Genomic DNA, 14,144 nt, shown 5'->3' with positions numbered 1-14,144 from the left:
CCATCATGGCGAGCCAAGTCACTGCCTCCCCCAACTTTGAGGGATGGTACATTCACCCAGACGGCACGAGTACGCAGGTCCCTTCCTTGGCCAAACATGCATACAGCTCCATCATCGACTTGAAGTCTCTTGTTAACACCGTTCACCCACAGCCGAGCCTCTCACATGCCCCCGGGGCACCTTCGCCACGTCCGGCACGTACGCCGTGTGCTGCGACAAGAGCACCCGGTGCCCGATGCCGACGGCCTGCCACGACAACAAGATCAGCTACGACAACTTCGCCGTCGGCGCCTGCCCGGGCTCCGCCGTCTGCCAGACCATGTCCATCATGTCCGCGCCCGGGGCCCGCGCCGACGTCACCTCGAGCATCTTCTGCGCGCAGTACTGGTACGCCCTCGAGGCCTACCGCGACACCGTCCCCGTCACCCCCACCACCACCAAGACGACGAGCACCAAGCCCTCCTCCGCCTCGACTGGCAGCACGCCCACGAGCAACTCGGCCAGCGTCACGACGTCGCCAAGCAGCAGCACCCCCTCTAGCCCGACAGCCTCACCGACCGAGTCCGCAGGCGCCGGCGGTGGTGGAGGCGCGAGCAAGGCTTGGATCGCCGGCGCGGTCGTGGGGCCGGTGGCCGGGCTGGCGCTGCTCGGGCTCGCGGTCTGGTTCTTCCGGCGGCGCGGGGCGGCGGCGCGGGGGAGGAGCAAGGTGGACGCCGCGGAGGCGCCGCAGGAGATGGGCGGCGGCGACGGCAACTGGCAGAACAAGCAGTACTACGGCGCCTCGCACCCCAAGTCGGAGTCGACATCGGCGGGCTACTACGCGCCGGTGCAGCAGAACCAGGTCCACGAGCTGCCCAGCGGCGACCACCAGCAGAGGTGAAGAGGGGCACTCGGTTAGAATGATGGGGGGGAGGCGGACAAGTTGGTGGACGGGATGCTACAAGGCACAGATTGAGCAGGATAGAGAGATGGAGAGATGGAGAGAAGTAGTCTGGGGGGGGGGGTGTATTTGTTTCTTCACACAGCCCGGCGTTGTCAACTACACGAGCCCATTTTATGCATATAATGTATCTGTATATAGTCTTCTTAGCGGGTCTCACGAGGCAAGCAATTTCTAATTCCATCGCGATGCATTCTTCCAAGCTGCAGCTAAGCGCCCGAGACGTGTTGGCGCTGTCTGGCTGATCCGATCGGGGGGGGCTGCTGTACACGAGATTATTGGCAAACATCAGCGCGGGCCGGCCCGCCCTCTTCACCGCAGCGGCTGCAACATAAATGTATGTTGTACATACATTTCTAATTAGTGCTGCCAACATTTGTTTACCATTTTACAGTGGTCAAGTCATCTGATGTGCGCAGTCCTATCTCGTGATTGAGTGTCTGAGAGCAACGACTCAACTTGCAAGGTCGTGGGCATCGCAACGGAAACACACGGCCAGCTGGTCAAGGCTTTCGGGCTGGAGCTGGCTCATGAGTTTCTCAAAGGCACAATCACGAGCGTCACGGCTTTTCCAACAGTCGCCGTAACGGCCAGTTCGGAGCGCTGTTGCTATGCCTTGAACTATTCCCCCAAGTTGGCAGCAATCTGGTCGCAGGTGCGCCACGCGGGCGACGCCACTTGTGATAAGCAGAACGCGACCCAAGGTATCATATACATAACGGAAGAGACGCGAAAACACGCTGTAGGCGAGTGTGGCTGTGCATCCGACATTTTAGGCGGAATCTCGAGATACCGAGTATGATAGCATGACTGTAATTTTCTTGTCTTGTTGTGAATGACTTTTGCGTTTGTAGAAAGAGAACTACATAGCAAACGCTGTAATGTTATGCTTCATACATTAGTAGGCTCCCCACAACTGCGTCATAGGTACAGTAGCCTGCCACTGAGCTTCAAGGCGGCTTCCTTGTTAGAAGGGCAAGTAAAGCTTATAATATCCAAGGAAATTAAAATTCTCTTGAACTGAAAAGAAATGACAATATTTCTACTAGTCATACATCATCTAAACTGTGGCTGACGGATGTATCCGGCCTATGAGCGCAAGCGCGTTGCAGCCTCGTCACCACGACGTACCTCCTTCAACCGCTGCCCCGCCAAACACGCAACCGTGCCCTCTTCAACACGCAACTGGCCATGCCCAGCCCAGGTTCGACGTGGGGTACCGGGTCTGAAATTGAGGGGTCATTCCATCAAGAGTATCTCACACGCATACCTGCTGTTCAAGAATACCAGGCGTTTGCTCGCCGCGCGCTTGTCTCACCCAGCCCGTCATGGCGGCCCCCGCGTCGGGCACCCCTGTCCCCGCGCAGCTGGGCTTCCTCGCCATCTATAATCCATCCCTCGGCGACTCCGACGATACAATCGACGACCAGATAGTCTACTACTCCTCCGTCACCTCGCAGGCCGCCGCGCCCGCTAAGAGACGACGCGCGCGCACAAGAGGCCGCCCGGCCGAGGGCATCTCGCCCGACGAGCGCAATGAGCGCCTGCGCCAGATCGGCCTCGCCCAGGGCATGGTCAGCTTCAGCCGCGGTTTCACTGACGGCGACCCCGTCGACAGCATCGAGACGGAGACCACCAGGGTCGTTGTGCACGAGCTCGAGTCCGGGTGGTGGATCTTGGCGGTAAGTCAACGACCCAACGAGCGACTGGCCCGCCGTGTTAGGTGCTGATCCTTCTGATTCATTGTCCAGAGCATCGATCTTAACAAGACACCGTTGCCACCGCGGCTCATCACCAAGAATGGTGAGTCGCAAGAGGAAAAGTATGACCACAACACCAAGGAAATGAAACCCGCAGCCCTCGTATTACGTGATCTCCAGCGCGCGCATCGCATCTTCTTAATGCATCACGATGTCTCCCTGAGCTCTCTGTTTTTACGCCTACCACGACACAAGTTCGTCGCGGTCCTCAGCCGCTACTGGGATCTCTACCTGTCCACCTGGAATGTCCTGCTACACGGGAACCCCGCCAGAGATATTTATCAGGGCATCAATATTGCGGCCTCGGGTGAGCTTGGCGTCGGTGTCGGCGAAGAAGAGCGCGGCAGCGGCGAGCGCGAGGTACTCGAAGGCCTGGTTGGAAGGACAGAGGGTCTCGTGGACCTAGTCGTGTCCAAGTTTGGCAGCGTGGATGACAATGTATCAGAATCAAGAGGCCAAGCTGCGCCGCCTTGGTTAGGCAGTGGGAGGGAGCCTTCAATAGACGACGGAGCCATCTTCCTAGGCACAGGTGCACTTTCCAGGAAGTCTCTGAGAGACGTGACGCACTGGATGGAGGACCTGTACACATGGGGAGAACATGCATACGGAGTGATTGAGAGCCCAATCTCAACACGAAAGACGCGACCGAAGAAAGCTAATCCTCCAAGTGACATCACCAAGGCACTTGCAGCGGATTCAAAAGGCGTGAGCCAAACAAAACCTACGGGGCTCTCGACGCAAAGCAGCGAGTCAACAATTAAGGAGCTGAAAACCAAGAAGTCCGATCCTCCGACACCCAACACGCCAGTTAGTACAACGGACGATAAGCCGGTTGAGGGTGCAAAGAGCGGCGGCCAAGTATCTACACCACAGGTTGCTGGAGCTGAAGATGGCAAACTTGATAAGATGGTGAGCTACCTAAAGCTTGGCTATGGTCAATATTGGACCATTCCTGGTGTCCCTGGTCTTTCTGGATCTTCCACCGAGCAAGCTGCCGACCAAGACAAGACGAAGACTGCCGACCAAGTTAAGTCGAAGGCTGCAGAACCAGCGGTTCCCAAAAGACCTCCCACACCTAAGCCCTCTCCATCTCAGGAAGCAGCTGGTCATTATCTCATCGGCCTCAAGGGTGAGATCGAGGAAGCATACGGCGGCGATGACGACGACGGCGCTGCGTCTGATGAATCAGAATCCGAGCGCGACGCCCGTACTGTGCTGCGAACCATCCATGCTGAACTAGAGGACAACAGAATAAGCGGCGTTCACACTGGCCAGTTGCCGCATAGCCAAACAGACACAGGCGGTGCTACGCTCACGGAAGTGCAGATGCGTGGCTCCATGCGTCCAGGCGCAAATGCCCAAGAAAACAGCAAGTCCCAGAAGCTACGCGTCGTTGTGTATGTCAACCGGCCCTTCATCTTTGTGTTCCTGTTTCGCCTGCGGACAGACTCTCTGGCATGGGACTCTCTGTATCGATCCTTGCATTACCAGCTCTCGCCACTTCGCCGGCCCCTCCTCACCTCTACCCAATACCGTCCCGAGCGGCCAGACACGGGCCGCAGCGGCGGTGCCTCGGGCATCTACGACTTGATCTGGAACCCCGTCGACCTGACCGTGCACACGACGGTGCCCAACATCCCCGACCACCTGTACCCGGCCGACGACCACGCGTCGTCGCTGCGGTGGTCCCGCGCCGACGCCGTCAACACGCATCTGCACATCCTCGGTGTGTACAGCGGGACGCGGTCGCCGCGCGTGACGGACTTGGAGCGCACGCAGAAGACGAGCCGCGGGTGGTGGGTGGTCTGGACACGACTCGTGCAGCGCGAGGCAGGGTCCCGCGCGACGACTCAGTATCTGCCGGGGAACTCGCCGGGCACGTCGGCGCCGCCCTCGCCCCGGCCCGGCTCGGATGCGGGAGTGGGCTCGGTTGTTCTGGGCCTGACGACGACGAGCAAGGAAATTTTCCTGATACGCCGCGCAAGCGACCACGTCTCGTCAGGGAGCGGCAGCTTGGGGCTAGGAGGGGGAGCTGGCGGCGTCGAGTCTGTCGGACGGCTTGCGCAGGGGATCGGGGTCGACACTCGGCGATACGTGGAGGACCTGCTTAGTATGCTATAGACTTATGTTGACCACGTTATGGGTGTCGTTTTTTTTTTTTTTGTGAGAGAGACTCCTTCGAGAGGTCTCTGACTTTTGACCATAGATAGCTTTCAGCGGCATTGAGGAGTCTCAGCTCTTGACACATATAGGCGTGGGGTCTAATATTTTTGCTGCACAATGCGTCATGGCGATATGAAGCGATCGGCATATGTTGACAAGATTTAATAGAACTGCTCGATCAGCTAGCGGCGACTTTCATGCAAGACAGATTCCAGATGCGTGAACGAACCGTTTCTACGCTGATGAGACATTGTAAGAGGGAGGAGATTTAGAGCAGCGGAAACTCTTGACGCTTGCCATTACTGAATAATTCGCATGAAACAAGACGAAGAATAGGCGAAAAAAAATATAGCCGCTGTTGCGGATATAGGCAAAAAGATAAGATGTATGATGAGAATGGGATTCGAACCCATGAGGATTGCTCCACCAGGAAACGTGTTAAGGTAACCTTAACCTGGCGCCATAACCAACTCGGCCATCTCACCAACTGTGATTACGGGTTCTCTATTTTCTACTATAGACGCTTGATAGGAGTTTAGTTGCCATCGCAGCTCCAAACACCATGATCGCCTGTTGGGAACGTGGGCGACTTGCACAAAGGCCCCAACGAAATTCTACCTGGAAAACGTTGGATTCAAGAAGCTATGATCCGATCGATGAGTGTCCCCGTACGGAGACGGTAGGGACATTACCAGTATAATGGTCTAAAACAACCAGTGACATTTCCCAAAGGCTCTGATTTACTAGAGACCCAAGTCGCATACACTTGTTCCAGGTCAAGCCCATTCCAACAAAAATGCACCTCATCAAGCCGATGGAATATCAGCCGCTAGAAAATGATGCTGTGGATTTTGAGCGGGTTTCTAGATGGAAACATGCCAAATGCTGGCGAATTTTGGAAACGTCGTGCATACCATGCGTGCAGAGCGTTGCAGCCAGGACTGACGATGTTAACTGGTGAGTTGCGTATGTCTTGGCATGGCTACATTCGTACCAGTGGCTGGCATATCCCGACTACATGCGTAGATAAATAGGGTTCTTGACCTGCCGGGACATTCGGAAAAAAAAGAAGGTGCGATTTTGTTGGCTTCTAAAAAAAAAAATTCCAGTTGCAGCGCGCTGCGAGAGTCGCTACGACTTCCGCAGTCTACCATATTTCGTTTTGCGCTTGTGCAATAAATAGATGCCATTAGAATATCTGATTGACGAAGGCATAATCAATGACCTCATATAATCAAATAGCTCACCTGACATTCAACATCGGTGAGATGGCCGAGTTGGTTATGGCGCCAGGTTAAGGTTACCTTAACATGTTTCCTGGTGGAGCAATCCTCATGGGTTCGAATCCCATTCTCATCAAGGACTAATTTTTTTGCTCTTTTTGCTTCCTGTCGTGTGCAACATCGTGACGTCAATAAAATCAATCAATCAATCTCCTCCTGCTCCCTTTGTTGTGTCTTTCTTTCTGTCTTTTTCGCAATATCGCTGCCTTTGTGGTGAACAGACGCCGTTTCAAATTGCAGCGTGTTGCTGGCGTACTACCCGCATGCTCATTCACACCGCACGTGTATTGTTGACCGGCACGACCTACGTTCCGTTAACAGTGCATTCAGCATGAAACGGAATTGTGACGGGTTATTTTACCCCGTGCGTGAAATACCAAAATTACACAAATCCCCTTCCCTTGCGCCATTAAAGTGAACCCTGCAGCGGCGCCTTTGCTGCAGGACGTGTTTACGTCGTCTGGTCGTTGTTTCATACCGGGTAGGCGGCCCTCGGCCTGGTCCGACCTGACCACGGACGGAGTCGCAGGTTCGCAGGTGTAAAAAAAAAAAAAAAACCGCGCACATCAGACCGGATGGAGGTAGCCAGCGGCTACAGAAAAAGGCAAGCCGCTGTGGCTTGCCACTCTGCTGGAAAACCTAGAACAAGACCAATGGTGCTTTTTTTCGCGACGAAGAACATGACCTTGCCCATATCTAGGTTTACGCGGTCAACACCAGTCACCATGTAACTATGCACTATGTAGTGGTACTTGCGTCTGCACGTCAAAGGGTCGAGACCATATCACGCAGTGGCGCGCCGTTGGAAGTCCCTCAACGGCGAGGGTTCATTACTCTAGTTTGGGCCTAAATCGACAATTTCCATTTGTAATGATTGGCTAATGTTTTTCTTCGCAAAAAAGGTTGAATTCATTCATCTAGCTATATCCAGTGACATAGTTGTAAATGGTTCCCATATCTATATCCCAGTGTGTGCGATCTATCTGCATGTAAACGAGTGTGTTTGCGTGTCTCATAACGTCCGTCCTGTCAATCTCCAAGACCAAGCTGAGAAAGAGCGAATGACGAGAAAATGTATATACAGAGAAGTAAACGAACGAAAGGTCTCGCCATTTCCAGGTACAGCTGTGAGCGCCTCTGCAGGTCTCGTCCTGACAAGGTTGAGAGGGCGGCTCGTGTGTGCAAGGCTCCAGCCTCGCTGCGCACATTCAAGGGCAAATGTCACAACCAAGTGTTTAGTTGTTGAAGGCCCATTTAATCGACTGACGGCCAATGCCGAGGTCACCGTAAATGTCCTTGAAGAGCTTTTCGCTGACATCAATGTTGTTGGCGGCGCAGCCCATGCACTTGTCGTGGACTACGGCCTGGGCGGTTTTGCCATTGTCGCCGTAGACGGTGATTGTCTTGCCACACATGGGGTTGTTGTTGGATTGGGTGCCCATGAGCTCGTGGGAGAGGGCGACGATGTTTTCTGTGTTGTCCTTACCGGAATCATCGACACCACAAGAACCCATGCCAACATTGTACCAGGTGATTTGGCCGGACTTGACATCACCGCTGGGCTTAGCCTCCGCGGGTGAAGACTCCGGAGCGGAAGCGGTGGGGGCGGCCGGAGAAGGCGAGGAAGGAGCCGGGGCAGGAGCCGGGGCGGCAGTGGTGGTAGGTTCAGCAGGAGGGGGAGGGGGGGCAGAGGAAGAAGAAGCAGGAGGAGGAGGAGGAGGAGCAGGCGCGGCGGTAGTGGTAGGCGCGGCAGGAGGAGGAGGAGCAGACGAAGGGGGAGGGGCGGCGACAGAGGTCTGCTCGGGTGCGGGCGCGGGCGACGGCGCGGAAGGCGTCTCGAAGAATTGACCATCAGTAGGCCCAGGGATGATGGAGGTGAGATCGGTAGGGACGGACTGGCCAGGAGTGATATAGAGGGTGGTGCTCACATCCACGATCTCGGTGACAGTCTCATACTCAGTGACCCATTCGGTCGTGGTGACGGTGATGCCATCACGGCGCTGAACTGGCTTGGCCGCGACGACGGCGAAAAGAGCGGCGGTGGCAAGAGCAAAGGACTTCATGGTGAATCGGTAGGTAGGTGGTAACTGGCTTTCAAAGCGAGTTGGTTATAGTTGTGGTTGGAAGGGCGCTAGGCACAGCGAAGCAGCGGAGAGAAGCAGAGTGAGTTGTAGGTTGTTGCGATTGTTGTTGGCACAGCCAATGCAAGGAGTGTGAGGTTGGGTTGGGTTGGGTCGCGTAAAGCGTGGTGTCGTCGTGAATGAAGACGGAGGTGGATTTATATAACGACCTGTCTAGGCGTGAGGGGACGGTTGCGTAATGCAGATATTGTGTATCTTGGCGGGCTTAAAGGAGGGAAGCACGGCAAGAGTCAAGGAAAGTCGGTAAGGTTGTGAAGGAAAGAGAACAAGAAGGGAGGGTAGAAGTAAGTCAGAAGAAGAAGAGGGAACGTATTTGTGCGATGCAAGGTGAGGCAGGAGGGTGGAGAGGGAAGTTGGGAATGTGGAGGGTACGACTAATGGTACCTGGAAGGGGGGGGAGGGGGGAAACAGGCTGGGTACCTGGGTACGTACCCAACAGGTACAGCAAGTAACAACCTCATGGCAACCTTGTGAGTCGCGAGGAGGCAGTTTGCCTGCTGCAGGGTGCCTGGGCTTGGGTTTCCGTGCCCCTGTCCAGGTACCACACGGCAGGGGCTGGGATGGCTCGGAGGTACCTGAGGTACCTGACTAGCGAGAGGATTTCCAGGGGAGAAAACGAGAAGAAGGGGGGGGGACAGACCCAGCAGGGGACCATTGACAGGGACCGGAGTACATCGACTGGCGGCCCAAAATGGTTGGTGGTGTTGGCGGTGGTGCGTTACCAAGTATCGTCCGCACTGCCACTGGCCGGGGAGCGACTTGGCAAGCCGTGAATAGAACTGGAAAGGATTCGGGCTGATCTCTTCGTCCAGTGGCGCATCGTTTTAGTGGGCCATCTGGATTTTTCTTTTCCCATTTTTCTTTTATTTTGAATTTTCACAGACTGGTTGACAGGGCACTAACACCACCACAAGCCCGCTGAAAAGCTAAAAAGGTGTCCGCTGTGGACAGCCTTGCTGGAGACTGTTGGCGGTCTAGAATCTTTCCCTCAACATGGCGTGCGTGGTTTTTGGCTGCTGAGATATCAAGGCAAAAAAAAAAAAAAAAAATTCAATTTTTTATTCAGGAAAAAGAGCGACACTTGCCTAACTATCGGGAAGTTGAATAGGAAGGAGGAGACAAAACGAGTTGCTTGCTATTGGGTTCCAGAAATTAATTAGCCGACAGGACCGGACAATTAATTTAGTTGACGAACCCAACGACGCTGAATCTTCCCCGCGAATCGCTGGGCATGACATCGAACCACTCTCAAGTTTCAACAACGCATTTACCTGCTTCCAATCAATACATAACGACGCAATGCAGGTACCATATTGCCTGACCTTGCAGCTGACATGTTGTTCTGGTACTGGCAGAGGCAAGCACATGCACGCGCCGCACTCGCGCACCCTTTATAAAACCACGGATAACCAGTAACAAATCCCAGTCGCGGGAGTCGCATCCAGTGGAGCCACATACACCACGTAAAGCATCACCCTGATTGGCGAAAGTGAGGTCCGACCGCTGCGCCGTACACCACCAATAGCCTATAGGGTACCTGCAGCTTGCTGATGACTCCGTCTTACTGTATGTATCAAAAACCGCGCACTCAATCAAGCCCTGCACCCTCTGCTGCAGACTTTGTCGACGCCAGCAGCCGGTCAATAGTTACCCAAATAAGTCTGCCGGGGGCCTGAAACTTCCACAAAATCCTTGCCACGTCTATCTGCAGGCAGTGCGATGGATTCTGCCACCGAATACCGCCTAAAACACTGACAGATCCACCGTTGGCGTGGCCAGGTACTCATGGCTCCTGATTGGCTGTGTTCCTCGCGCTATTCTTTTTCCGGCGTTTCTCTTGGCTTCGCTATTTTTTCACCAGGAAACCTGCTTCTTCTCCCTTGTTGTTGGGAGAGATGAGATGGCGAGATGGCGGCCTCCTCCCCCTTCCCCCATTTCTCGTATCGCGGTATTGCCTGCAACCACTCTGCCTCCGCTGCGCCCGCTCGCTACCGTCTACCGTCTCTTCACCGTTCGCCAAGCCAAACACTTGATACCCGGTCGACACATTGCCCAGTCTCATTCCCGGGCGCCTGCTGTGGTACCGCCGCTTTGCTGGCAGAGACATGCAGATTGTTCGATGCTGTCATTCGTGTCTCACAACGCTCTCGGCGCATATGTATACATACGTATCAGACCAGACTAACGTTATCAGTTGACAGTATCGTACGGCTCCTTCGTGCAGTAGTTACATACACACGACTCCAGGCGGCATTTGTTTCAGCGGCCCATCAACCATCCCACCATGAGTCCATGACTCTTGTTTCCTTTTTTTACTTTACCGATCACTGACCTGTCTCTTTGTCGACGTCCGAGGCATACACATGTTTGTAGAAAAAACAAAGTTTTTGCAAAAAGCGGACTGTGCTGAATCAGTCAAAGAAACATACTGAATCAGCCTTCTTGAATCAGTTTCTGGAAACAACGAGCAATCCATTAAAAGCCTTCTTTCGCTCCTCCCTCCTCGCAGCCGTCCAATCAGCTACGCCGCCGTCCACACCTCAAAAAAGGTAATCCGTTGTACAATGCGTGGGTGTGGCTGGACGACGATTCAAGGCAGATTCTTCGGTCTGGACTCTTCCCCGCAAAAAACTCACCGTCCATATATCCGTCAATCGATTGTGCTCGCTGCCTCGGTCCGGACGAACCTGGGGAGCGTCTGCACTCGCCGTCCCGCTGTTGTTGCTCTTTCGCATGCCCGCGCATGAAACTATCTTCTCACCCACTGCAGTACTGTGCACCAAGACATGCGGCGCAGATGCAGCCGTTCTTCAGCTCATAACCTTTGCACCCATCTTGCGTTGCGCCCGCCTGTGCCCGACCACGCCCGCCTACTGAAGTCTATGATCTATCGCCTACATCTATCGCCTGCAGCTTTCTTGGTGAAATCCCGGTGCTAGAGTCTGGGGAATCCAGGCCGCCTGTCCATTGCGACAAGCCGCATGCGCAGCAATCTAACGGCCAGACCCTGCCGTCGCAGCTTTTAATCTACAACCCAGCACCAAGCCTTATCTAAGAGCATCGCAGCTGCATAAGCGCCGCGGCCTCTGGTAAACCATCTCGGCAATAACATCTCATGGTTGGCCATCTACACCGACTTGCCTAAATCCCATGACCACGCTACCAACCCCTGTAGCCGTTGAATTCGCCACCGAGCGATCCCTCCGCCATGCATGCCGCCTTTTTGATTCAACTGACCAGCAACCGTCGCAACACCGAGCACGTACACAAAACTGAAACCAACGTACAACATTGTTTTCTTGTCTAGAAACCGTCCTACCACTGCCGGCCGCCATCGTCGCACACGTTTTTCATCTGCTCTTGGCGACTTTAGGCGTGGCTTATAGGCCTACTAGTTTGCTTATGGTGCAAGGCTCGGCGTCAACAGGTCGTAATAGGAAGGGGACGGTGTTGGGCTTTCACGCGCACCACCCATCCGCGACAATTCATTCATTTACTCGAATGTGTAGAAATTATCATCCGCATAGCTGAACTGTAACCATGACTGCTGATCCAGCTCTTCCTTGGCGCCGGCGCGGCGTTTGCTTATCCCGTTCTGGGGGACGGCTCGCGTCTCGCCATGACGAACCCCGACAGCCGGTGAGTTTCTAACTAGTTGGACCAACTACGTCAATAGCCGGGGTTACGGACTCGAAACTGAGTCTGGCACCTTAGTTGGGAGCTTGACATAACGGACCGTGGTCTATTCTGGTCAGACATTGATTGCTTTGTACATTGTTTGTGTCACCGCATTCGATGCCAACTCACATTCACAGTCAAGTAAACAAGTCCAGCACAGAAAATGACGGGATATGTTTTTGGCGTTGATCACGCGCTACATGTGCCGTGCCCCCGTTATTCTTCTTGTTCCGTTCATCTACACGGTGGCATGCAGCAGAAGGACGAGATGGACGACCCTGCCGCAGGGCCACGTCTCTCGGCAATTGGGTGGAAAAGAAAGGAGTCGTCTGATGCTGGAGTTGTGCCCAGTCGCTGAAGCACTGCATCCTCGCTCGCGGCAGGCAATGCATGAGGCCGAATTAGTATGCACGAGAACGGAATTATGCACTCAATCTCACTTATTTATTTCCCGCGGAACTGACAGGTAACATTTCTTTTTTGAAAAATGCAAGGATGACGAACGAATTTCGCTATTATGCAATGAATGTTGGGTGGTGTATGTACGTTGGTTGGGTTCTGCTCAACCTGGGGAGCCTGAATGATGACAACAACTGCCGGCCAATATGTACGGCTTGCCTCTGGCCCCGAGACTTTTTATGTATAGCGGACATGGTATCTGCCGCAAGTAAAAAGAACAAGAAACAAAAGAAGAAGAAGAAGAGAGTGTAATCGTAAAGAAAGGGAGGAGAAGGAGGATCAGTAGCCTCGCTCAAACACCGCGGCCTCGAGGGTGAACGGCAAGCGGTCGTGGCTCTCGACGGCGTCGCGGGCCTCGCTCTCGACCTCGCAGCGCTTCACCTCCCTGAGCAGCATCCTCTCCACCTCGTCGACGTGCCTCCGCAGGGCCTCCCCGCGCAGCGGCTCCCCATCCTCCTCACGCGGCGCGTACCGGCCGCCTCCCATCGGTGCGTCCGTGTAGTGGTGCACCCGCACGCCGTCGGGCACGCCGTCCGCGCTCCGGAGCGTCCACCGACGGGGCACGAGCGGCTCGTCCTCGCGCTCGTGCGGCTGCGGCAGCGGCCCGTACACGAGCCTCAGCCGCTCCAGGTTCGGCAGGCAGTGCAGCAGGCCGGCCAGCGCGCGCCCGGGGATGTCCGCACCCGCCGGTATCGCGAGCGTGCGGATCTCGACCCCGCGCGGCGCGGGGCGCCCGAACAGGCTGTGATGGTGGTGGTGGTGGGAGGCGGCGGCGTACCCGCCGTCGACGGTCCCGTAGTAGACGGCCGCCTGCCCGTCAAACGGAAAGGTGCAGGGCCGCCGGCAAAAGTCGTCCCAGCGCTCGCGGCCGACGTACACGGCGTCGCGGCGCGGCTGCCACGCGCGTACGGCGAGGCGCCCGCCGGCGTCGACGTCCTCGTCCCACGCGCGTTCGTGGACCTGGAGGCCGGCGGCGAGGCGGTTGTGGGGTTGGCGCGCGGCGGCCCAGCGCAGGGCGACGGAGCGCGCCTCGTGGCAGACGGAGACGTGTGGCAGGTGCGGCAGGGGAACGTGCGGGTTGACGACGTCCTCGCCGAGTTCGTCGTCGGTCTCGAGGACGGGGCGCGAGGAGGAGGGTTCGTGGGGGTTCCACTTCCAGTCGCGGAAGAAGTAGACGGCGCAGAGGTCGAAGTCGCGGGAGGAGGGCAGGGCGTGCTCCCAGATGGCGAGGCGGAGTTCGCAGGGGAGGCGGGTGAAGAGTGTGAAGACGGGCGAGGGCGCCGCGCCGTTGGCCGGCATCGTCTGGCGAGTTTCGTCAGGAGAGGGAAAAGGAAAGGAGTGAAGAAGGAATGTGTGTTGTTGTGTATTTAACGTCCAAGGAAAGAAAATGTGTAAGTTGACAAGGAGACCGAATATCCTATTTCAACAATACATGAACACCAACCAAGCACCGACCAGGAGCTCACAGGGCTAGACGGTATACATATACACACCTTCAGCTACCAAGCAAGCTCCTTTTAATAAAGCCCCCCTGCCTATTCTCATGGATTAAATTGATAAGAACCTGGGCGACGCCTAATGAGAGCTGCCCCATGCGCTGCTTCAGTTTCCTAATCGAGCATGATTTTCCCGAGCCCTCTTTCTCTTGCTGCTCTAGTTAGCCCCAAATCCTCATCTGACGCTGGGGCTGGAACTTCGAGGCTTGGCTTGGCCAGCTGGA

The 14,144-nt window shown here is 55.4% G+C and overlaps 4 protein-coding genes across 4 annotated transcripts; 2 read left to right on the top strand and 2 right to left on the bottom strand.

The window, feature by feature from the left end:
* Window positions 1–5: 5 nt before the first annotated feature.
* ISF_04876 (hypothetical protein) lies at window positions 6–880 on the top strand (the record flags this gene model as incomplete). Its single annotated transcript, XM_018848481.1, has 2 exons — window positions 6–69; window positions 153–880. The coding sequence occupies 2 exons, from the start codon at window positions 6–8 to the stop codon at window positions 878–880; spliced, it is 792 nt and encodes a 263-aa protein (XP_018704207.1).
* A 1,388-nt stretch (window positions 881–2,268) lies between these two features.
* On the top strand, window positions 2,269–4,821 carry ISF_04875 (hypothetical protein; the record flags this gene model as incomplete). The annotated part of the gene is made up of 2 exons (XM_018848480.1): window positions 2,269–2,622; window positions 2,692–4,821. The coding sequence occupies 2 exons, from the start codon at window positions 2,269–2,271 to the stop codon at window positions 4,819–4,821; spliced, it is 2,484 nt and encodes an 827-aa protein (XP_018704206.1).
* A 2,560-nt stretch (window positions 4,822–7,381) lies between these two features.
* ISF_04874 (Barwin-related endoglucanase) lies at window positions 7,382–8,209 on the bottom strand (the record flags this gene model as incomplete). The annotated part of the gene is made up of 1 exon (XM_018848479.1): window positions 7,382–8,209. One exon carries the CDS (start codon window positions 8,207–8,209, stop codon window positions 7,382–7,384), a length of 828 nt encoding a protein of 275 aa, XP_018704205.1.
* A 4,494-nt stretch (window positions 8,210–12,703) lies between these two features.
* On the bottom strand, window positions 12,704–13,723 carry ISF_04873 (hypothetical protein; the record flags this gene model as incomplete). Its single annotated transcript, XM_018848478.1, has 1 exon — window positions 12,704–13,723. One exon carries the CDS (start codon window positions 13,721–13,723, stop codon window positions 12,704–12,706), a length of 1,020 nt encoding a protein of 339 aa, XP_018704204.1.
* Window positions 13,724–14,144: the final 421 nt, after the last annotated feature.

This window comes from Cordyceps fumosorosea (assembly GCF_001636725.1).
Source record: "Cordyceps fumosorosea ARSEF 2679 chromosome Unknown scaffold_11, whole genome shotgun sequence".
NCBI classification, from domain to species: Eukaryota; Fungi; Ascomycota; class Sordariomycetes; order Hypocreales; family Cordycipitaceae; genus Cordyceps; species Cordyceps fumosorosea.
This window is presented reverse-complemented; position numbering and strand designations above follow the sequence as displayed.